The 22408-nt window shown below is 42.3% G+C and overlaps 4 protein-coding genes and 1 long non-coding RNA gene across 5 annotated transcripts; 1 reads left to right on the top strand and 4 right to left on the bottom strand.

Annotated features, from left to right (window-relative positions):
* Window positions 1-330: 330 nt before the first annotated feature.
* On the bottom strand, window positions 331-5735 carry LOC113736948 (putative late blight resistance protein homolog R1A-4). Its single transcript, XM_027264170.2, has 3 exons — window positions 1147-5735; window positions 765-825; window positions 331-633 (listed from the first exon to the last, which is right to left on the bottom strand). Exons 1-2 carry the CDS (start codon window positions 5606-5608, stop codon window positions 803-805), a joined length of 4485 nt encoding a protein of 1494 aa, XP_027119971.1. The 5' UTR covers window positions 5609-5735; the 3' UTR covers window positions 331-633; window positions 765-802.
* A 6835-nt stretch (window positions 5736-12570) lies between these two features.
* LOC140038306 (uncharacterized) lies at window positions 12571-12998 on the top strand. The gene is made up of 3 exons (XR_011842131.1): window positions 12571-12582; window positions 12679-12750; window positions 12927-12998. It is a non-coding gene; the product is annotated as an uncharacterized lncRNA (long non-coding RNA).
* A 290-nt stretch (window positions 12999-13288) lies between these two features.
* On the bottom strand, window positions 13289-15946 carry LOC140038568 (uncharacterized). The gene has a single exon (XM_072083952.1). It carries the CDS (start codon window positions 15944-15946, stop codon window positions 13289-13291), a length of 2658 nt encoding a protein of 885 aa, XP_071940053.1.
* Window positions 15947-16466: 520 nt separating this feature from the next.
* Window positions 16467-18590, bottom strand: LOC140038567 (uncharacterized). The gene is made up of 3 exons (XM_072083951.1): window positions 17888-18590; window positions 16769-17767; window positions 16467-16648 (listed from the first exon to the last, which is right to left on the bottom strand). Exons 1-3 carry the CDS (start codon window positions 18588-18590, stop codon window positions 16467-16469), a joined length of 1884 nt encoding a protein of 627 aa, XP_071940052.1.
* Window positions 18591-21399: 2809 nt separating this feature from the next.
* Window positions 21400-22134, bottom strand: LOC140038566 (uncharacterized). The gene has a single exon (XM_072083950.1). The coding sequence runs from the start codon at window positions 22132-22134 to the stop codon at window positions 21400-21402; it is 735 nt and encodes a 244-aa protein (XP_071940051.1).
* Between the last annotated feature and the right edge of the window lie 274 nt (window positions 22135-22408).

Genomic DNA, 22408 nt, shown 5'->3' with positions numbered 1-22408 from the left:
TTTTAATTTATAGAGGTTTTACTTTACCATTAGTTCCAGCAAGGTTAACAGCTTCTCTAGATTAGCAGCATAAGCTTCAGCCAGTTCCACACTTCCTGAACTTGAAACTTAGTCACCAATGATTACCCCAATTCCTATGCATTTATTATGCGTAGCGACAGAGGAGTCAAAATTCACTTTATAATGAAGGGATTTTGTTTTTGTGTGTGGTTGGGGGGGGGGGGGGGGGGGGGGGATGGGACTAACGTAATGGATGACCCTGAGATGTAATACAAGCAGGTTGTAAATTAGTGGGAAAAGCTTTATGGTTGTGAGTTGCAAAACTGACAATTGATAAAGGATCTTGGAGTTTTCCAGCAGAGAGAGCTGCTGGACTATTACGCCAATAAAATATCATTCATCCAAAAATTCCACCAAATACATCAACAAATTCTATCAGCCAACAGAATGGTCTCTGATGAACAAGATGATGATGATAATAATAATGTCCTTATGAGTACGATCGAAGACAAAAACAAGTGAAAAGTAATGGCCCTAGATGATAACAAGAAACTGCATATAAATTTATGAAACAAGCATCCAGAATTGCTTCTTGCTTCGTGAATTCACCACAGATTCGGCATAAACAACCCCCTGTAGCAATCAAAATCAGTCATATTGAGACATTAGTCCCAGAATTGAATGAAACACTTTAGCTTACAATCATAATCTAGAAAATAAAATTAGAAAGTTCCAACTGAGCTTTTCATCTTATAGATCTCAACCTCGTTTCTGTGAGCACCAATTGTCTGGGATATCTAAATCAGGGCTTTTCATCAATTGAACCTGTCAAAAGACAAAGAAGAATGCTCTCAGAGAACAATAATCAAACATGGTTTGCTAAACTAAAATATAAGAAATTACAAGTGGTCAATTATGAAAACTTCCAGAGGTAACAGAATAACATGTACCTAGTTTCAAGACTATCAAAAAGGAAAAGTAATAAAAAAAAGTGAATTCCTATTAAGATTTAAAAAATATTTCCAATCCAGCAGTTTAAAGTTCTTAGAATTTTTCAGCTAGTTGCGTGTCTTCAAGTAGATGGAAATGGAGAAATTGTTAAGAATCCATTAAATAGACTAACAAGTTAGTGAAGAATAAAGTAACCTGATGATTTTGAATATGAACTCCTGATAACAACTTTGATCTGCGGAGTTACTTCCTTGATCTTGTTTGCGGACTTTTCTGCGGACTGCTCACACCAGTGAACTTCAATTGTTTTCAGCGTGGTTATGTACGCAAAGTCATCAGGAATTTCCACAAGTTCTTTGCAATTTTGCAAGACAAGTGTTTGAAGTTTGGGAAGTTGTTCGTAAGAGGCAGTCCATTCCACAAGGTTCAGTGTCTCTAAGCTCAAGAATTTGAGTTTCTGGAACTCTTCGTCCTCCATTTCCCATGTTGGCCCATCAAAGGCACCGGAAAGTAACTTCAGAACTTCTAGGTTTTCTAGTTTTCCAATTGCAGAGATATGACTCCATGGTAGGTGAAAGTTTGATAGAGTCAATTCCTTTAGATTCTCCGGGAGATTGAACTTGCCATTATTAAGAGGGCTCCCGTAGTAAAATATCTTGAGTGACTCCAAATGAATTAGATGGTCCAATCTGGGAAACTGATTGCCATTCGTGGATGAATCTTGTGATTCAAAAAATATGCAGCTCAGTTTGCGAACATTCAGAAACCTCTTTATCATCCTGTCTGCATCCTCACCACAAGAAAGAGATGGTCGAGATAAGGTGACCAAGTTTTCTAATTCGGAGCGGCCATCAAGCTGTTCTTCATCATCCCAGTTGAAAGCAATGTGAGGAGTAACATAAAGATGCCTTAAACTTGTCATGCGCCAAATAGTACTAGGTAAGATGATCTTACCACGCAAACCTTTCACGATAAGAGTTTCCAATCTCCTGAGACTGGCTATCGATGGTGGAATAGATCGCAAATAACCCCCAATTGCTAAATATCTTAGATGAACCAACTGTTCTATTTCTGCAGGAAAAGAAACACCAACATTGATGCATTCAAAATCCAACACCCTGAGTAATTTGAAGTTCTGGCGAATGAACGAGATGTCATAAGGGCATCTGGGTTCTGAATCTGTGGAGGCGAAGAACAACAAAGAACGTGTGCCCGGGCCAAAAGGTCTTGATTCAACAAAATGGCTGCGCTTCAATGACATCGCCAACCGATAGGATGAAAATGAGACAGGACGTGAATTATGGTGAAAATCAAATTCAAAACCATAATCTGAACTAGGAAACGATGCATATGGTTCACTAGACCTGGTTACTGACTGAAAGAACCTCACATCTTTGAGTTTTGACTTGCAGAAATCAAGTATGAGATCATGAAGGCGACATGATTTAGCCTTCCCGTTGGACCTTCGTTTGGAGATTATTACCAAGCTTCTGTCAATCAAATCCATCAAGAAAGCCTCCGCGACTTCTTCAAAACTCTTCTGCTCAGGTCTTGGTATGAACCCTTCTGCAAGCCAAAACCGTATTAACTTGCGGACAAGTATATCTCTTTCTTCACTGAGAACCACCAAATAGCATAAACATGATTTTAGATGTTCCGGCAAGTGGTTGTAGCTCACTTCCAAGACTTCCTTACATCGAGCTTCCCGAGCTTCTGGATTATCAATTACTTCTGAGCTTAAGGTGTCTGCTATTTTTTCCCAAGAACTTGGATTCTTTACTGGGGCTTTCAGTATACCAGCTACAGCAACAAGTGCCAGAGGCAGTCCTTGACAGCGGTGGGCAATTTTTTTTCCGACTTCCAACAACTCCTTGGGGCAACTTTCTCCTTTGAACACCTTCTTTTCCAACAACTTCCAACTTTCCTCCTCAGAAAATGGGCGAAGTGAATGAGGTTCACTATCAGGTTTGAGTTCCAAGGCCACTCCACGGTGGCGACTCGTCAAGAGAATTCTGCTTCCCTTGCCATCGTTCGGGAAGGCATCTTTCAAGTCATTCCAAGCTCGAGCATCCCAAACGTCATCCATAACTATGAGATACTTGTTTCTGAGCAAGGCCTGTTTCAATTTCTCTTCAAGAGTGTCATCCGTCATTCGGTGTATCTCATCTGTAAGCCCATGAACGCCGTTTAAGATCTCAATCAACAGTCGCCTTTTCTCGTATGCTTGGGAAACGGTGCACCATGCACGCTGATGGAAGTGATCCATGACGCTTTTACTGTTGTATACTTTTATTGCCAATGTTGTCTTGCCTAAACCAGGCATTCCAACAATAGAAACAATATCTAGTGCCTTTGAGGTTCCTTTAGTAAGTTTGTTAATTGTAAACTGTTCTTCATCTTCGAGATCCACCACAAATTCATCAGTTGTTGGCGTGCTATCCCCTGACAACTTGTCAATTGGAACTTGGTTGACAATTTTGGAATCTTCGACTTCTGCATCGGGGGTTGGCAAATGAATTCCACAGGCCTTCTCATTGGCAAGTCTTATGTCCTCCAGTACATCAATTAACCAGAAGAAATTTTGCGGTTGAGCATCCACCTCAATTGAGTCAACAATACACTCCACTTGATATGCCACATCATTCACACAGTCACCAAGATCTTTCAGCTTTGGATGCTTTTCAATGTCCAATTTCGAAACATTCAACAGAAAAGTATTCAGTGACTTGAGATGTAGTTGAATCTCTTCAAAGTGTTGCTTCACTGATGCAATTGACGTAGGACGACACGTCAGCAGCTCCTCAAGGTTTGTCAACAGAAAATCAAGGAACCTCAGTTTGCAAGTCTTAGGGAAATCAAACATTGGAAATTCAGGAATAATCTCTTTGAGCTCTGCCTTCATCAGATGCTTCACCTTATATAACAGGGCAGAGAATGAAAGGATCATTTTATCTTGTGTGATAAAAAAAGAGTAAGAGAAACTTGTCAGCTTCCTAAAGTACAAGCAGGGTCTGAACACGCTCTCTCTGTCCTTCCTCCGCTCATCCAACAGGATCTGTGAAATATACTTGAGCTTTTGAAGATGGAGGGCAATCTGTTCTTTCCCACAAGCCATGAAAGTTGAATCACCACCGTTCTTCAACTGTAGCAATTCCATGAGAAATGTCTCTTCTTTGAAAATCACAAGCTTAGAAACAAGTGGGAGAAGTGAGTTCTTCACTGCAGATTTTGTGATTTCCTGGTGCCTAAATGACTGATAAAGAAACTCTACCTCCTGGAATATTGACTCAATAAACGCCGACATCTTTTTCCCATCTTCTATCTGGTCATGGTGTAGCTTTTGGAAATATCTGCTCAAATTTCTAGGGAGCTCCCTGCACTCATATATAATATCTTCCCAATCTGAAAGCATAGTGGAGGAGGAAGAAAAGGAGGAACTGCTGCTGTTGATGTTATGGATCTGTACCACGAGTAAAAGCTCTGCCTTGAGGAGACAAATTTTTGTGAGTAACTCAGAACACTGAGGAGAGTTGTCCAGTTTATCCCCCTCCCTGCTGTTCGCCTCAAAGAGAGACACCATCTCTGTGAGCACTGCATTAAGTTCTGGAAAGAAACTTTGTACAAAATCCCTATCATCCAGTTTAGCATTAGTTTTGACAAAAAGGGTTACCAGGGAAGATACCTCATCTCGGAAATCTCCACCTTCGAAGTTGAACAGATAATAGCAGAATTGCATCACGAAATCCACGTCCTCGTCCTTCCTGTGGCTGCTACGGTAGATAGCCATAAGGAAGTTGAGATGGAACTCCATGAAGTAGGGATTCCTAGGATGAATCTCGTGATGCAAATCCTCCACGAACTTAGTCAACTCACCTTTTTCCACTTGGATTTGGCCTGTTTTGCAATCCAGCCAGTGATCACAACACCGATTTGCAATTCGTAGGACCACAGATACCACATGGCCAAGGCAAGCATCAACACTAGGCAATGCATCATCTGGTGTTGCTCCTGCTTCCGCTCCTGCTCCCCCAGGGGATGAGAAATTGCGGTGACTAAATAATGGCGCAACGTAATGCTCGAGTGATTTGAGGCTGTCGTACAAGGAATAGACTTGGTTCCTTACGGTAACATGTTCACTGCCCAAATATTCAGCCGCAATCCGTGAGATCCGGAGCACGTTTGATTGCAAATGCTTGACAAAACTTGGCCAAAAGGAAACATCAAGAGGTGCAGGCGACAGCAGATGGATCTGGAATGAGCTGTTGATGCTGCTGTCTCGGCCACTTGAAGACCAGGACAGGTACAAACGGTCAAGAGCTTCTCCAATTTCAGCCATCAAAAGCTTGGTTTTTGTGCTGCAATCACGGGCTAATTCCAGGAGGGATTCTGATTCAGGGGACTTCTTGTCTCCCAGTTTCTCTCCATTACAAAAACGAACAAGGTTCTGGGCAATCTCCTCAGCAGTAGCTTCAATCTTCAGGCCGGCTGCAGCACCGCTCCTCTTGTGATAGGATTGCCAGAGAATCCTCAGATACCTCCAATCATTGTAAACTTTTTCTACTGCAAATGATCGAGACCGTAATCCTTCCAACGCAGAATCAAGGCGATCCAAACTGGAACCAGCAGCAGCAGCAAAAGCAGAAACAGAAGCCATCATCGCCAGGCTTTGCAAAGAATCTCTCTCAATCAGTTTATGACTTTTTCTGTAAATGGTTGCAAATTTTCTGTATTGAGCCCAGAGCAAAGAAAATTATTGAGGGACTAATGATTCAGACAAATTTTTATGTGTATTTCACTGTCAGCCATGTGAACAGATGTTTACATCTCACCGACTGCGATTTTATATTTTGGATAGCACGACTTTCGCTGTTTCACGGTCTTGGTAGGCACAAAGCATTGATTGATCTAGTAGAGTATTTTAATGCTAATGAGTCACAGCCCTGTTGGATTTCACCATTACAAATGGAAATAAGGACTTTTGGACAGAAATTTATTGGGTTAAAGTTAGTCACACCTTGCCACCCATGAGCTTTCGAATAATCACATTCTGTCTCCCACTCTCCCCCCCCCCCCTCCCCCCCAAACAAAACTTCATATCAGACGTTTGGTGGTTCCTGTTCATTGCTTTTTCATCTGCTCTCCCCGGGGTATGTTGGTCCTTAAAGCCTTTTGGTTGTTCTTTTTCTTGGAGCTAAGACGTTTGGAGGATTAGAGTGTTCGTTACAATTCGTTTGCTCTCTTCAGGGCCATTTTTGTCCTCCAAGCCTTTTCGTTGTTCTTTCTCTTGGAGCTATTACAACTCCTTGTTGCTTATTGCAAGGCTTAGCCGAATGTTAGTGGAACATTGGCTGTTTTGCAGCATTTACAAGAAGCATTAATGAGGTGTGATGTTCATTTTTATCGGCCAGCTCACTTTCTCTTGTTTAATTACATTTGCATCCCTCAAAATACTCATTGAATGGACTATATGTTTTCAACTCATATCTAACAGTGTCATTTTACAATAACTTTTTACTTTTGGTGTGGGAAATTGGAAAATTGTCTTGGAGACCGTTTTTCTGAATTCTGTCGGCCATTACTAATTCAAGCCAATTTACTACTCACAAGTACAAAATTCAACTGGTGGCCTTATCAGACGATATACCACGCCTTATCAAGCCATTGAAAAGATAACATAACCGATGCTCTGTCTCCTAGATTTCTGGTAGTTAGTTCTGCTTAGAATTAGTCTCCGATAGGTATATCTGTTGTAACAGAACACATCCTCTAGGCTGTATTTTGTGTTTAAATACTAAGGCAATCGCTAGGAAAGGTAGGGGAAAACATTATATGCAAGCCTCTCTTCTTCCTGAATTTCATTTACTGAAGTTTCAGATTTGGGACAATCAATCACCTCAATTGTATCAAGAGTTGAAACATTCCCCAAGGAAGAAGGAATTGTAGAAGAGAGGTGAGGAAGAAGAGAGGCTTGCATATAATGTTTTCCCCTACCTTTCCTAGCGATTGCCTTAGTATTTAAACACAAAATACAGCCTAGAGGATGTGTTCTGTTACAACAGATATACCTATCGGAGACTAATTCTAAGCAGAACTAACTACCAGAAATCTAGGAGACAGAGGTTCTGATCTGCAACATCCATGGCAACTGGAAATACTCAGGTTGTTCTCCCAAATACTCATGACCCAAACAGTCCTCTAACCTTGATCACCATCCACAACTCCATCAAACTTACCTCCACAAATTATCTCTCTTGGAAAACTCAGATCGAAGCCATCCTCATAGGTTATGACCTGCACAAATTCATTGACGGTTCGCAGCCGTCTCCTCCTGCCACCATCACTGCCAACAATGCAGCTTCCCCCAATCCGGCATATCAGACATGGCTGAGACAAGACAAGCTTTTGTTTGGCGCGCTGGTGGGCACGATGTCACCCAACCTTGTTCCGCTCATTGCTCAGTCAAAAACATCTCATGATGCTTGGAAAGCCCTCGCCAACACCTATGCTCGTCCCTCTCGTGGACATATCAAACAAATCAAGGACAACCTGAAGAACATCTCCAAAGGATCACAATCTGTTACCGATTACATGCAAGCCATCAAGACCAAAGCTGATGAACTTGCCACCCTTGGAAAACCACTTGATCATGAAGACTTAATTGAGAAAGTCTTGGACGGCCTTGATGACACATTCCAATCTGTCATTGATGCAGTCAACAGCCGCGACACGGTCATCACCTTTGATGAACTCCATGAAAAACTCATCAACAAAGAGCTGTCCTTGCGCAATTCCTCACCAGGTTTTCCAGCCTCTGCCCACCTCACACACACACAACGCTCAAATCAGCGGTCACCGGGCAATCACCCACCATGGCCTGCTCGTCCTCCAACCTTGCAGTCCGCTCCCAGCCACTACAACCGACCAATGCGTCCATTTCTGGGCAAATGCCAGTGGTGCCGTGGTCAAGGTCATGTGGTCCCTCAGTGCACTCTCTTCCGCCAACAATTTCCTCATGCTTCACCACCATCACGCGCTGTCAGTTCACCGCCACTTCGTGCACCCCCTCCTTGGCAAGCTCAAGCTCATGTTGCTACCTCAAACTCCCCATCACATGATCCTTGGCTATTGGACAGTGGTGCTACGCATCACATTACAACTGACCTTCAAAACCTCTCCTTTCACAACCCCTATACTGGTCCAGATGAAATCATGATTGGAGATGGCTCTGGCATTCCTATCACACACACGGGTTCAACTTCTCTGCCTACTTCTTCTCACTCTTTCACTCTTTCTAATGTCCTTTGTGCTCCAACCATGAAACGTAATTTAATTTCCATTTCTCAGTTCTGCAAATCAAATAATGCCTCTATTGAATTCTTACCATCATCTTTCTTTGTGAAGGACCTTCAATCGAAAGCCATGCTCTTCCAAGGCCAAACTAAAAATGGTGTCTATGAGTGGCCCATCTCCTCGGCTTCATCACCATTGCTTGCTTTCTCCACAACAAAGACCACATACCCTGCCTGGCATCACCGACTTGGTCACCCATCACTACCGACACTCAAACACATGGTCTCATCATTCAATCTGGATGTCTCAAATTCTTCCTCTCTCAACTCTCATTGCAATTCTTGTCATTGTAATAAGAGTCACAAATTACCTTTCTCTGTGTCTACCTTGTTCACTTCTTCTCCACTTGAAATTGTCTTCACGGATGTTTGGACTTCACCTGTGTACTCCATTGACAACTTTAAATACTATATTCTCTTTGTTGATCATTTCACAAAATATATGTGGCTGTATCCGCTGAAACGCAAATCTGATGCTCGTAATGTTTTCATTTCCTTCAAGGCCTTGGTTGAAAAATTCTTCAACTGTGAAATCAAAACGCTTTACTCTGATAATGGTGGCGAATATCAGGCCCTCTCTTCCTTCCTAACAATCAATGGCATCTCTCATCTCACCTCTCCTCCTCATACTCCTGAACACAATGGCTATTCTGAACGTCGCCATCGTCATATTGTTGAAACTGGACTTTCTCTCCTTTCTCACGCATCTATGCCTCTGGCCTATTGGTCCTTTGCCTTTTCCACAGCCGTATATCTTATAAATCGTCTCTCGACACCTACTCTCAACAATGAGTCTCCATTCCTTAAACTTTTTGGCACTGTCCCTAACTACAATAAACTTCGAAGTTTTGGCTGCCTCTGCTATCCCTGGCTCCGTCCTTACACCTCTCACAAACTTGAACCCAAATCAACTCCTTGTCTCTTGGTTGGATATTCCTCTACTCAAAGTGCTTATCTCTGTCTTGATATATCCTCCAACCGATTGTACACCTCTCGTCATGTCCGTTTTGTTGAGTCTGTGTTTCCCTTTGCCAACTCTAATCTCACCCTCCCTCGGGTCACCTCCTCCACCACATCCGAATGGTGTTCTATGACTTTACCTGTCATTCCTTCTGTGTCCCCCTCCGTCCCAACAACCTCTCAACCCCAAGGACAACCTTTATCGTCGCAACCCGCATCCAGTTCTGGATTACCACCCATCTCCTCCCCTCCTACTCCAGCTGCAACTATATCCACAACCACCAACCCGACGCCCTCATCTCCTCAAGGCATAATTACTCGGTCCAAACACAACATTCACAAACCCATTCAAAAACTCAACCTCAATGCTGAACTCCACCATCCCACCCTTGTGCCCACCACCGTCAATCAAGCATTGAAAGATCCTCAATGGCGGCAAGCCATGTCCACAGAATTTGATGCTCTTCTTCGTAATGGCACGTGGGAACTTGTTCCATCTCATCCTACCCAAAATTTGGTAGGGTGTAAATGGATTTTTCGCATCAAGTACTTACCTGATGGCTCTGTTGACAGGTACAAAGCGCGTCTGGTGGCCAAAGGTTTTCATCAACGCCCAGGGGTTGATTTCACCGAGACCTTCAGTCCTGTCATCAAACCAACCACTGTGCGTCTGGTTCTTAGCCTTGCGATAAGTCAAGGCTGGTCACTTCGCCAACTGGATGTCAACAATGCCTTTCTTCAAGGCACACTTTCAGAAGTGGTGTTTATGTCTCAACCTCCAGGCTTCATTGACCGTGATCATCCTCACCATGTCTGCAGGCTTCGCAAGGCCATCTACGGCCTCAAACAGGCTCCACGCGCCTGGTATCATGAATTACGCCAATTTCTGCTCACTTCAGGCTTTCATAACTCCACGGCAGATACCTCTCTATTCATATTCAACACTCAAGGAGTTATTCTTTATCTTCTTGTTTACGTTGATGATATCATTATTACTGGAAACACAGCTCAAGCTGTACATCAGTTTCTTCAGCAACTCTCTATGCGCTTCTCCTTAAAGGATCTTGGGGACTTACACTACTTCCTGGGTGTTGAAACGCTTCCCCATGACGATGGTCTGTTTCTTAGTCAACGAAGGTATATTGTTGATCTTCTTCAAAAAACTCGGATGACTGAGGCAAAACCAGCCACTACACCTCTAGCAACAAGTCCGCCTCTTACCTTGCATGCTGGTACTCCCTTATCTAATCCTACAGAGTATCGCACCATTGTTGGAAGTCTTCAGTACCTCTCCTTGACCCGTCCAGACATCACTTACACCGTCAATAAACTTTCTCAATTCATGCATCAACCAACGAATGAACATTGGACGGCTGTCAAACGCTTACTTCGCTATCTCTGTGGCACGTTAGATCATGGCATAACACTTCGTCGTAAGTCATCTCTTACTCTTCATGCTTTCTCCGATGCTGACTGGGCCGGCAACAAGGATGATTTTACTTCCACCAGTGCTTACATTGTTTATCTCGGCCATAATCCTGTATCTTGGAGCTCCAAGAAACAAAGAACTGTTGCCCGCTCTTCAACCGAAGCTGAGTATCGATCAGTTGCTGCCACGGCCGCTGAACTCCGATGGATTTGTTCTCTCCTCACTGAACTTGGCATTTCTATTCCCCATCAACCGGTGATTTATTGTGACAATGTTGGAGCCACAAACCTCTGTGCCAATCCAGTTTTTCACTCGCGTATGAAGCATGTTGCCTTAGACTATCATTTCATTCGTGAACAAGTACAAAACGGTCTCCTCAGAGTCTCTTATGTCTCAGCTTCTGATCAGCTTGCCGATGTCCTCACCAAGCCCCTGTCTCGCCAACAATTCACCATGGTTTTGAACAAGATTGGACTCACTCCACCACCGTCCATCTTGCGGGGGGATGAAAAGATAACATAACCGATGCTCTGTCTCCTAGATTTCTGGTAGTTAGTTCTGCTTAGAATTAGTCTCCGATAGGTATATCTGTTGTAACAGAACACATCCTCTAGGCTGTATTTTGTGTTTAAATACTAAGGCAATCGCTAGGAAAGGTAGGGGAAAACATTATATGCAAGCCTCTCTTCTTCCTCACCTCTCTTCTACAGCCATTGCCTCATGTGCTTCCGTTTCCCTTTTGTTGGGTTCTCATGGGGTTGCGAGAACAAAATTTACAAAAACTCAACTGTCTGCTCTTTCTCTACTTTTTTTTTTCTTTTTTCCACAAACATTAGATGTCATTTTATAGATTAACTTGATCCTACAAGGGCTTAATTACAAAAGGTGACCTCAGCCCTCCAATCTTTGTTGGCTGCTTCTATTAGCCAAGTTGGGAAGTTGTTTTCCCAGTCAATGTCATTAACTGCTTCTATTGCCTGCTCTTTCTCTACTAGGTTATTGATTTTGCTTCTGTTTTTTTTTTTTGGAAAGAACTACTGATTTTCTTAATGGGTTTTTGTGCTTAGGAAAAAAAAGGTTTGATTCTTTTGCTGAAATTTGTTTTTGCAAAACGGATATCTTAGTGTGATTGAATTCTTGATGTTTGCTAAAGTATTGTGGATTTTGAAAATAAGTTCCGAATTTTATTTATGTTTGGATGTGCAAGGAGCAAGGACCAAAGCAAAGAAAAAGGAAAAATGAATAAACATATTGTATGAGAGATTGGGAGGACAAAAAATTGTAAGCTTTAGGCTTCTTCATCTGCTTCAAAGAAGGTACTGTTTGCAACTACATTGATGCCTATGTGTCCGTCTAAAACTATTAATTTTTACCATGTTTCTTGAGTTGATGTACTTGTATGTTCTCTTTTTATTTTAACGATTTTCGATTTCTTATTGAGAAAACATGAGACCGTGGCGGAGCTATTGCATCATAATATGAAGGAATTTACAGATTTTCTGACATTTTAGGATTACAATCTGGTATAAAATAATTTTCCCAAAGATTATATAAAATCCATATAATGCTGAAATTTACTCCTTGGATTTGCTAATCCAACAGCATGGAATTATCCTCAAGCAATATGAAATATATTTGCATGCTGAAAGGCGAATTGCAAATGATCCTCAATCTTAGGTACATTTATCCTTAATTGCATTAATATACCCTTCTTATTGCGTAGTCATAAAGATATTAACATCCCTCAAATCATTTGGAATGAGAATGTTCAAAAACCCAATTATTATTTGACTTGCATGCTTGTATGATCAAATATTATATGACTTTTATGTTTGAATTGTGCAGGGAGATTGGACCCCGAATAAACAAGCCTGTAGCTTTACTGCTCTCAATGTACTGTCTTCAAGCTTGTAGCTTTACTCTTTATCTTTGGATTTCATTTTTACTAGTTACTATTATGGAAATTGATTTCACATAACAATGTGACAGTGATCTAAGGGGAAATCGTCTTTCTGGACAAATCCCAGACGAGATTGGTGATTGTTCTGCTTTGACAAGCTTGTAAGCTCCTGATTAGACTTAACATTTATTTAATGTAGCTACATTAGTACATTTGCTAGGGCATGTAGAACCTATGCAGCCATTTCTACTTGATTAAGTCTTTTTAGATGTCCTTCAAATTGTGCTCAGTTTTTTTTTTTTTTTGGGTTAAACCTTTACTGGATACGTGTGACCAGGGATTTTTCCTTCAACGAGCTGTATGGGGATATTCCCTTTTCAATCTCCAAGCTGAAACAACTAGAATTCTTGTAAGTTTGTTTGGCAGTTGTAGACTATTTACGAAAATTGTGTCAACATACTTTCTTGCGCAACTTTTCTTTGCTATAATCTGGCTTGGTGTCTGAAACCAGTTATTATTTGTGTGGGTGCCAGGATCTTGAAAAATAATCAGTTGATTGGTCCAATTCCTTCTACACTATCTCAGATTCCTAACTTGAAAGTTCTTTTTTTTTTTTTTTGACGAAACGATAAGATTTTCCATTGACTAAAAGGAGTAAACAGGTGCGAGCAAAGGCTCGAGAAACTTTACAATTAGTGCTCAAAAGCACTGAGGAAAGAAACGTTCCTCATCCAACATAATGCCTAAGGCATATGAACTTAACCTTTTACATCTTAATAAACTTCCTTCACTAGCCAGCTCAAAAGAGCACATGCGAAACATATTCTGTAAAGCGCTAATGTCATCAACCAGAGTTGTTAAGCAGCTGTCAGGTGAGCTCGGATTCTTAAGTTGTCTCAGTAACGCTTTGTTATGGGATAAAATTTTGATTTTGTCCCAACGTTGATCCAAAGCTTTACACAAGACCAGTTTAATTGCTACTGCAGCGTCCAGGAGCTTAGTTCCAAGTGTTCTCTCCTTCAAAGCCCATTCTGCAATCCTTGTTTGCGAAAATGTCTTTGCTATGACTCCAATTCCCACTGACATTTGCCTTTGCTGACTTGTCGGGAACACCTCAAGGACTATGGACTCCTCATCCGTCTCCTGATGCTGCTCTGTCTGGTTAGAAGCTGTTTCTTTTGTGCTCCTTCTATCCTTGGTTTGCCTTAGCTCCTCTTGTTCCAACCATTCCTGCTGAGCCTTGTTCATTACTCTCACTGGTGGCCTTCTGATTGTACCTTCGAAAGCCTGTTTGTTTCTTTCTTTCCATACTTGCCATAAAATGTTAGCAGTTAGGCCAATATGTTGAGCTCCCTCTGGTCTTGATTTCGCCTCTGATATCTTGCACCACCATCTCTTGAAATCTCCTTTTTGATCACTAACTCCATCCCATTGAACTGGGGCCACCTTCCATATATCCAAAGTACTTGGACAGCTCAATAGGAGGTGTTCCACTGTCTCCTGACTCTCCCCACAGGCTCTGCAAACTGGATCCCCCATTCCTGTTCTTCTAAAGATGGCTTCTTTCACTGGCAATGCTCCTGTAATGCATTTCCAGATAAATAGCTTAATCTTATGTTTTATGTTTAACTTCCAAAGGGTGTCCCACATCTGCTTCAGTTGTTGACTTCCTTCCCTTATGCTTGGCCCAGCTGTTTCTGTATTTACCTTCACAGCACTGTCCCTCTCCTTCATGAGATAGTTGTATCCTGACTTGACCGAATAACAACCTCCCCCATTATGTTGCCAGAAGTAGCTATCCTCCCTGCCTACTAGGCTTATCGGAATACTCAAGATCCTCTCTGCATCAAATTGGTTAAACATACTAAAAATGGTGTTTCTATTCCAGCACTTAAGGCTAATAAGCTCCTGCACCTTCCTCAGAGAATTGTTACCCTGTCGTGGGGTAGTAGGCTTGCCAGTAGGTGTTCCTGGGATCCATTTATGTTCCCAGATGTTTGTGCTCCTTCCGTTCCCAATCCTCCTGATGACACCTTTTTCTATAAAGTTTCTGGCTCCTAGAAGCCCCTGCCAAAACCAAGAAGCATTTTTCTGAGCTTTGCATCTGAAAATGGACTCTTTGGGGAAATACTTTGCTCTGAGAACTTTGCTAAGTAGGAGGTTAGGTTTGGTTAAAATCCTCCAAATCTGTTTCCCCAACAAAGCTTTGTTAAAAGCCTCTATATCCTTGAAACCCAAACCCCCCTCAGTTTTATCCAAAGCCAATTTTTTCCAAGACAGCCAGTGTAACTTGCTTTTTCCATTCGTTTCCCCCCACCAGTAGTTGGCCATTGATGCGGTGATGTCTTTGCAAAGCTTCCTTGGCAGTTTAAAACAAGACATGGCATATGTCGGCATTGCCATAGAGACAGCCTTCAACATGACCTCCCTGCCCGCACTACTTAGCAGTTTGTTCTTCCAACACTGGAGCTTCTTTCGAATGTTTTCTCTGATGAAGCCAAAAACTTGATTTTTTGTCCTTGTTATCACCATTGGAAGACCAAGATACTTCCCTTGTGCCATTTCCCCCATTCCACCCAGAGCACAGCATACTTCCCTCCTTTGCTCCTGCGGGATGTTCTTGCTGAAGAAAACAGCAGACTTATCAAGATTAATCAGCTGACCTGAAGCCTCTTCATATGTCTTGAGAATTTTCATAATCTCCGTGGCCTGTTGGGTGCTGGCCTTACAAAATATGAGTGAGTCATCCGCAAAAAAGAGATGCGTAATAATAGGCCCTTGCCTGCTGATTTTCAACCCTGTTAGCTCATTTCTTCCTTCTGCTCTTCTGAGCAGGCTTGAAAAACCTCCAGAGCAGATTAGGAAGAGGTAGGGAGATAAGGGATCTCCCTGCCTCAATCCTCTCCCTGGTGAGACGTACCCTTTGGTTTCCCCATTGCAGTTGAAAGAGTAAGTAACAGAATGCATGCACGCCGTAATCCAGTTGATCCATTGAAAGCAGAATCCCATCTTCTGCATGACTGCCTGCAAAAAATGCCACTCTACCCTGTCGTAGGCTTTAGCCATGTCCAACTTGATAGCCATGTATCCATCCAACCCTTGCCTTTTATTTTTAAGATAGTGCATATACTCATGAGCTATAATCACATTGTCCAGAATCTGCCTATCTGGAATGAAAGCTGATTGTGTGTTACTAATGCAGATATCTAGGACAGATTTTAGCCTGTTAGCCAGAATTTTAGAGATTATCTTATAGATCACACTGCACAGGCTAATAGGCCTAAAGTCTTTCAAGCAAGTAGGATGCAACCTTTTAGGGATAAGGGAGATGACAGTATGGTTAATCGATTTAAGCATATGACCAGTAAGGAAAAAAGAACTAGTGAAAAACAGAACTAATGGAAGCCACTCCCCCCACACCTAAGACCTACATTGTCCTCAATGTAGAAGAGACAAAATAAAGTAATAGGAGGAAAGAAGAGAAACTTTCCTGGCTCCGGGGGGGGGGGAAAATGAGATACTAAGGCGGAGGGGAGTGAGGCGGCTGCGTGCACAAGGTGGTGTGGTGGCGGCGGACGCAACACCAACAGGAAGGAGAAGACTGAAGTTTCTTTTTCGAAAGGGTTGGAAGGCGTGGGCACGCCTTAGAAGTTATAGTCGTCTGACCGTCAATTCCAAAACTCCATTCCTTAGGTGTGATGACCTAGCATGGGCATGTCTAGCTGCCAACTCCTGTCACAAAATAACAACCCACTAAATGACACTAACACTTAACAAAAACTTCAAAAATATAAGAAAATTAAAACAAAAGAAGCCTTGGGTTGCCTCCCAAGTAGCGCCTTTCTTTAATGTCTTTGGCTTGACACAACACCACTCTTTAGTCTGGATGTAATTGAATTTTCCTTGTAATTGGTGGCCCTCCTCCAGGATCCACATGGCCATTGAGTGCAACTTTTTTCCTAAATTTTCTCTCCATTTTCACCTCATGAATTGCTTTCATCCTATAGGACTTGTTCGCAGCAACCTTGGATTTACCCCTATAAGCAAACTTAGAAAATTCTTGCACAGAGGGATTAGTGGTATACATAGCAAACACAGAATGAGAGTTAACAGGATGTTTCATTGTATCAAAAATATTAAAGTGGACTATTTTTCCATCAAATTCCATCGTGAGAGTACCCTTACTAACGTCAATTTTAGTCTGGGCAGTACTCAAAAATGGTCTTCCTAATATAATGGGTGATGGATTTGGGGCACTTCTATCATCCATGTAAAGCACATAAAAATCAGCAGAAAAAATTAATCCATCTACTTGCACTAAAACATCCTCAACTATCCCATCCGGATAAGCACATGTACGATCAGCCAATTGAATTATTATCCCCGTTTCTTTTAAAGGTCCTAAATTTAGGGAATCATAGATTGATTTAGGCATCACATTAATAGAAGCTCCTAAATCTATCATGGCATTTTTGATACTAGAATGACCAATCTTACAGGGGATAGCAAACATACCTGGATCTCCGCATTTGGGTGGGAGTTTCCTTTGAAGTACAGCTGATACATTCTCTCCTACCATCACTCTTTCATCACCCCTTAACTTTCTTTTGTTAACGCACAAGTCTTTCAAGAACTTTCCGTACTTGGGTACCTGCTTGATCGCGTCCAATAGGGGGATGTTTACTTGAACTTTGCGGAACACATCCAGGATTTCTTTCTCCTTCTCTGCCTTCTTCGTCTTTGCCAACCTGCAAGGAAAAGGGGGTAAATTAGCTTTAACGGGTATTGATGGTGTGAGAATTACCTCAGGACCTCCACGAATGTGTCCTTCTTCCTCTATCTCCTGCTCGATCTCGTCTTCACTTTTACTCTTTGAGTTCGTGACCTTCGGCCCCTCCACTTCCTTGCCACTCCTTAATGTCATGGCACTTACATTTCTGGGGTTTATCTCAGGTTGCGATGGCAATTTTCCATAGACGTGGGACTCCAGACGATTAATGGCAGTTGCCATTTGACTCATGCGAGTCTCCATGTCCTTCATGCCTGCTTTGGTGTCATGTTGGAGCTGAGTAGTACTTGCAACTAAGGACCTAGTCTCCTGCTGGAGCTGAGTGGTGGTCGTGACGAGTTGAGTGGTAGTCGTGGCCAAACTCTTGACAATTTCTTCCAAAGAACTCCCTGAGCTTGAGGACGAGGGTTGAGACTTATGTTGCCAAGGTTGCTGAAAACCTGGTGGACGATTGGGGAATGCATTTTGTGGCCTATTACCATAGCTGAAATTGGAGTGATCTCTCTAACCAGGGTTATACGTGTTGGAGTATGGGTCGTACGGTTTTTGAGGCGCGGGCACGCCTCCAGCCATGTTCACTTGTTCAGCCCCATTCTCTTGCAACATAGGGCATGAGTCAGTGGGGTGGCCCACATTTGTGCAGATTCCACAGGCCTTTGCTTGATGCATGTTTCCCACGGCTAATTGTCGTACAAAAGATGTCAGTTCCGATATCTGCTGTTGAATGGACGACGTCTCTACCTCGTTGATCCTACGGGTAGGGTTACTCTCACGGAAGCCAAACTGTTGAGAATTTTCTGCCATCGACTCAATGAGTAGCCATGCTTCCCTTGGTGTTTTGTTCGCTAATGCTCCCCCACTTGCTGCATCAATGATACTCCTATCAGTTGATTGGAGTCCTTCATAGAAGTATTGGATTAACAGTTGTTCACTAATTTGATGCTGCGGGCATCTAGTGCACAACTTGTTAAATCTTTCCCAATATTCATACAAGGACTCCCCGAGATACTGTTTAATGTTGCAGATTTCCTTACTCAAACTCGCAGCCCTGGATGCAGGGAAAAATTTTTCCAAAAACTTCTTCTTCAACTGTGCCCATGTGGTAATGCTACCTGCTGGTAGGTAGTACAACCAATCTTTAGCTGCATCTTTGAGAGAGAACGGAAAGGCTCTCAGTCTAATTTGCTCTTCAGTGACCCCAGGAGGTTTCATACTAGAGCAAACCACCTCGAACTCCTTGACGTGCTTGTGGGGTTCTTCACCAGAGAGACCATGGAAAGAAGGTAAGAGGTAATCAGCCCCGACTTCAGTTCGAAAGCAGTATTCTCAGCCAGAGTGGGGAATGTGATGCATAAGGGCTGGTGAGTCAACTCCGGGGCAGCTAGCTCCCTCAATGTTTGGGTGTTGGCCATGCTTACTTCGTCTTCCGTTGACTCGTTTGCAGCAAATAAGTGCCCTTCTTTTTGCCTCTTGGTCTCTTGCCTCCGCCTACGCGCTGCCTTCTCAACCTCAGGGTCGTATACTAATTCACCTGTGCGAGAAGAACGGGGCATAAACTAGCAAAAATACCAAGAAGAATAGAATAAAATAAAAATAAGACAAAAACTGAATTTGAAAAGAAACAAATAATCCAAACACCAGCTCCCCGGCAACGGCGCCAAAAATTGATAGGTGCCGAACCTGTGCAATAATAATTACTAAAAAGTCCTAATTACCACCTCAATTAAATAATTATAGAACAAATCCAAGTACTGGAGCAGGGACCCTAGGTGTGCAATGTGTTACTTGATTCACCCTGTTCCCGAAGAGTTTGCTTGATCCGATATACCGGATTTGTCTATAAAAATACTAATTTTGCGTACAATGGCAAGTAGGGTCGATTCCACAGGGAGCAGGTAGGAAATTATTTCTTTCCAAATTAGTAGAACGAAATTGGGGGATTTTCAATGGGAGGCAAATAAAAATAAAATAAAATAAAACAAACAAAATTCAAAACTAACTCACAAAGCACAATTCACTGAAAATAGCAATTAACAAAAGTTCTACCCAAAGGATCAACTGCTCAGGTACGGTCCAATTAAATGATCATCGATGCAAAGATATTTCATCCATTTATCACTAGGTTGGTTATAGTTATCAATAAGCTCTGACAACCAGTTCTTCCTTACCTTTTCGACAGTCAAGGTACGACCATTGACTGCTTCCCTAACCAGATAACAACCCTAGGTACGACCAAAGGAATTTAATTACCCAATTGCATTAAAGCTAGAAGAACCCAACCCTAACCAATAAACGCGCTAAGAGGGTTTATTTAAATTAGATCTTGCGTTTCCCTAACATAAAACCAATTATGGTGGTTGCCACGAGGTGCTAACTAAATGAACAATTACGGATTCTATTTAATTAACATGGCAATAGGCTATTAAATTAAATCAAATACCCGGCCGTTGATATTCAATTAATAAAAAACCCATGAACAATTAATTCAGAAAACGCACGAATAGCAACAACTTGGAAGGAATAATGAAGATTTGATTAGATCTCACAGATATTATGGACTGCGCCATCGCGTCGACCTTTGGGCAGAGAAGAGAATTAGCCGCTCCTCATCGTGTCAATCCCGCGTGATTTAATTGAACTCATTCAATTATTTGACGAAGAATTGGGGAAAGGAATTAATTGCAATAACAACAGAGAAGGCCCTGCCTTCGTCTTTGCTTCAGAATCGCAATTACAAAGCAAAAAGCTACGAAGGAACTGTCCAGCGGAAAAGTTGAAAGTCAAAAGAGAAAGGGACGTCTAGCGCCTGGGGAAAAAAAAAACTAAAGCTACCGTTTTGATTCGATGTAAATCTCCCTATCTAATTTGCTGCCCAAGAAGAAAACAAAAGCGAAGGGAGCCGTCTGACAAAAAGTAGCCAAAAGAAAACTAAAGCTAGGGTCTTCCTCCCCTGATTCTGAATCTCCTTTTCCTTTTATATGTAGCGCCGCCCAAGAGAAGTCAAGAAGAAAACAAACGTCTGGCCCAATTGATTGCAACAAAAGCTAGCTTTTGGAGTTTTAATCCCATGCTCCTCGCGGTTCACGTGGACCAGGGTCCGGCTTTCGGTTTCGTCCACCTTCTAAGGCGTGGCCACACCTTGGAACGGTAAGTCTTCTGGAAATTCACCCCGCGAGATCATTTTCCATGCTTACCACCTACAATTCACACAAATATCGAATATGAGTGAAATTCCAATTCTTAGTACCGTGAATAGCCAAAATTAGGACAAGATAGTAGTGCAAAATACGCCAAATAACCGTTCTATCAACCAGTATTAAAGAAAGAAAGAATTGCAGGAATGATGTCTCCTTTAAGGATATTCCAGAATCTTTGGAAGAACAGGGGTGGCATACCATCCTGTCCAGGAGCTTTCTCAGGCTGCATGGAAGAAAGTGCATTTTTTATCTCTTTCTCTTCTACTGGTTTAGTTAGCTTTGCATTCATCTCATGAGTTATGGAATAGGGAATACCCTCTATAACCTCTGATATATCCCTTTTATCTCCACCAGTGAAAAGCTCTCGAAAATAATCAGAGATCTCAGAAACAACTTCCTCCTCATTCTCAGTCCACGAGCCATTCTCCCTCTGCAATTTTCTGATTCTATTGTAAGATATCCTCCCCTTAACGTGAGCATGGAAATACTTGGTGTTTTTGTCACCTTCTCTTAGCCAATTAATTCTGGCTTTCTGGCTCCAGAAATTTTCTTCTTCAAAGTAGGCTACTTTGAGTTGATGCTTAAGCTCTGCAATCTTTTTTTTCCTGTTCTCGCAATCTGAGTTTTTCACTCTATCCAGCTCCTTCTTAATCTCCTGAATCCTATTTTTGGAATTGGCATTAAAAGTATTTCTCCATTTCAGAAGTTCAATCCTGCAGTTCCTAATCTTTCTAGTAACCTTAAACATACGGGATCCAACTTCCTCTTTTTGCCAAGCTCTTTCCACTACCTGGTACACCTCTTCCCTTTGAAGCCACCTTTTATCAAAAAAGAACCTCTTCTTCTTTCCCCCCCCCCATACAAGTGTTTAAACACAAGATACTATGGTCAGAGGCGTAAGTGTCAATATGCTGACAACTAGCCTTATCAAAAGTCTGGTACCACTCAATACTTCCTAAACATCTGTCCAGTCTTTGCCTAACCTCACCATCATTATCCCAGTGATTACTCCAGGTCCAAGGATGACCCTCGAACCCAATGTCAATCAGATGGTTATGAGCCAGAAAATCCTTAAAGTCTCTAAAACTCCTCTCCTCCCTAGCCACACCACCCCACTTCTCATCATTAGACAGAATGTCATTGAAATCCCCTGCTATCATAAATCTACTTCCCCATAATCTGCTTCTCTCTTTGAGAACCTGCCATTGATTCTTCCTGATTTGAGCATCACAGCTCGCATACACACCTATAAACCACCAATTACAATTGAGGTCCATATCCTCAATCCTGGCTTCAATGGTAAAAGCAGTTTGGTACACCTCAACCACTTGAGTATCTTCCTTCCACAGCAAAGCCATCCCACCTGCCTTATGCATGGCTTCTACCACTGCACTATTATCAAACCTCAGACCCCTAGCTATCCTATCTACTACAGGTTTCCTATTTTTGGTTTCACTTAAGAAGATCAGGTTTGGAGAGAGGAGGTTATTCACCTCCCTCAGATGGGAAACTGTCAAGGGGCTCCCCACTCCTTGACAGTTCCACACCAAGGCTCTCATAGTTGCATGGGGGCCCCATTCAGGATGAGCCCCTCCTCCTCTCCCTCCCTCACAGACTGGGTAACCTCCAACACGGATTTGGTCTTTTTACAACCTACTTGTTGGTGTTGTAAGTCTTCCATCTCTTCATCACAAAGCAGCAACTTCCTTTTACCATTCCCTATGAGGTTAATATCCTGATCAGACAACTCCTTCAAGGGCCTTCTAATGACACCTGGAGGCTTCAGTTTCCTGAAGGACCTCTTAATCTGTTTCTTAGCTGCCTCCTGGATCT

Source organism: Coffea arabica, chromosome 3e (assembly GCF_036785885.1).
Source record: "Coffea arabica cultivar ET-39 chromosome 3e, Coffea Arabica ET-39 HiFi, whole genome shotgun sequence".
In the NCBI taxonomy this organism is placed as follows: Eukaryota; Viridiplantae; Streptophyta; class Magnoliopsida; order Gentianales; family Rubiaceae; genus Coffea; species Coffea arabica.
This window is presented reverse-complemented; position numbering and strand designations above follow the sequence as displayed.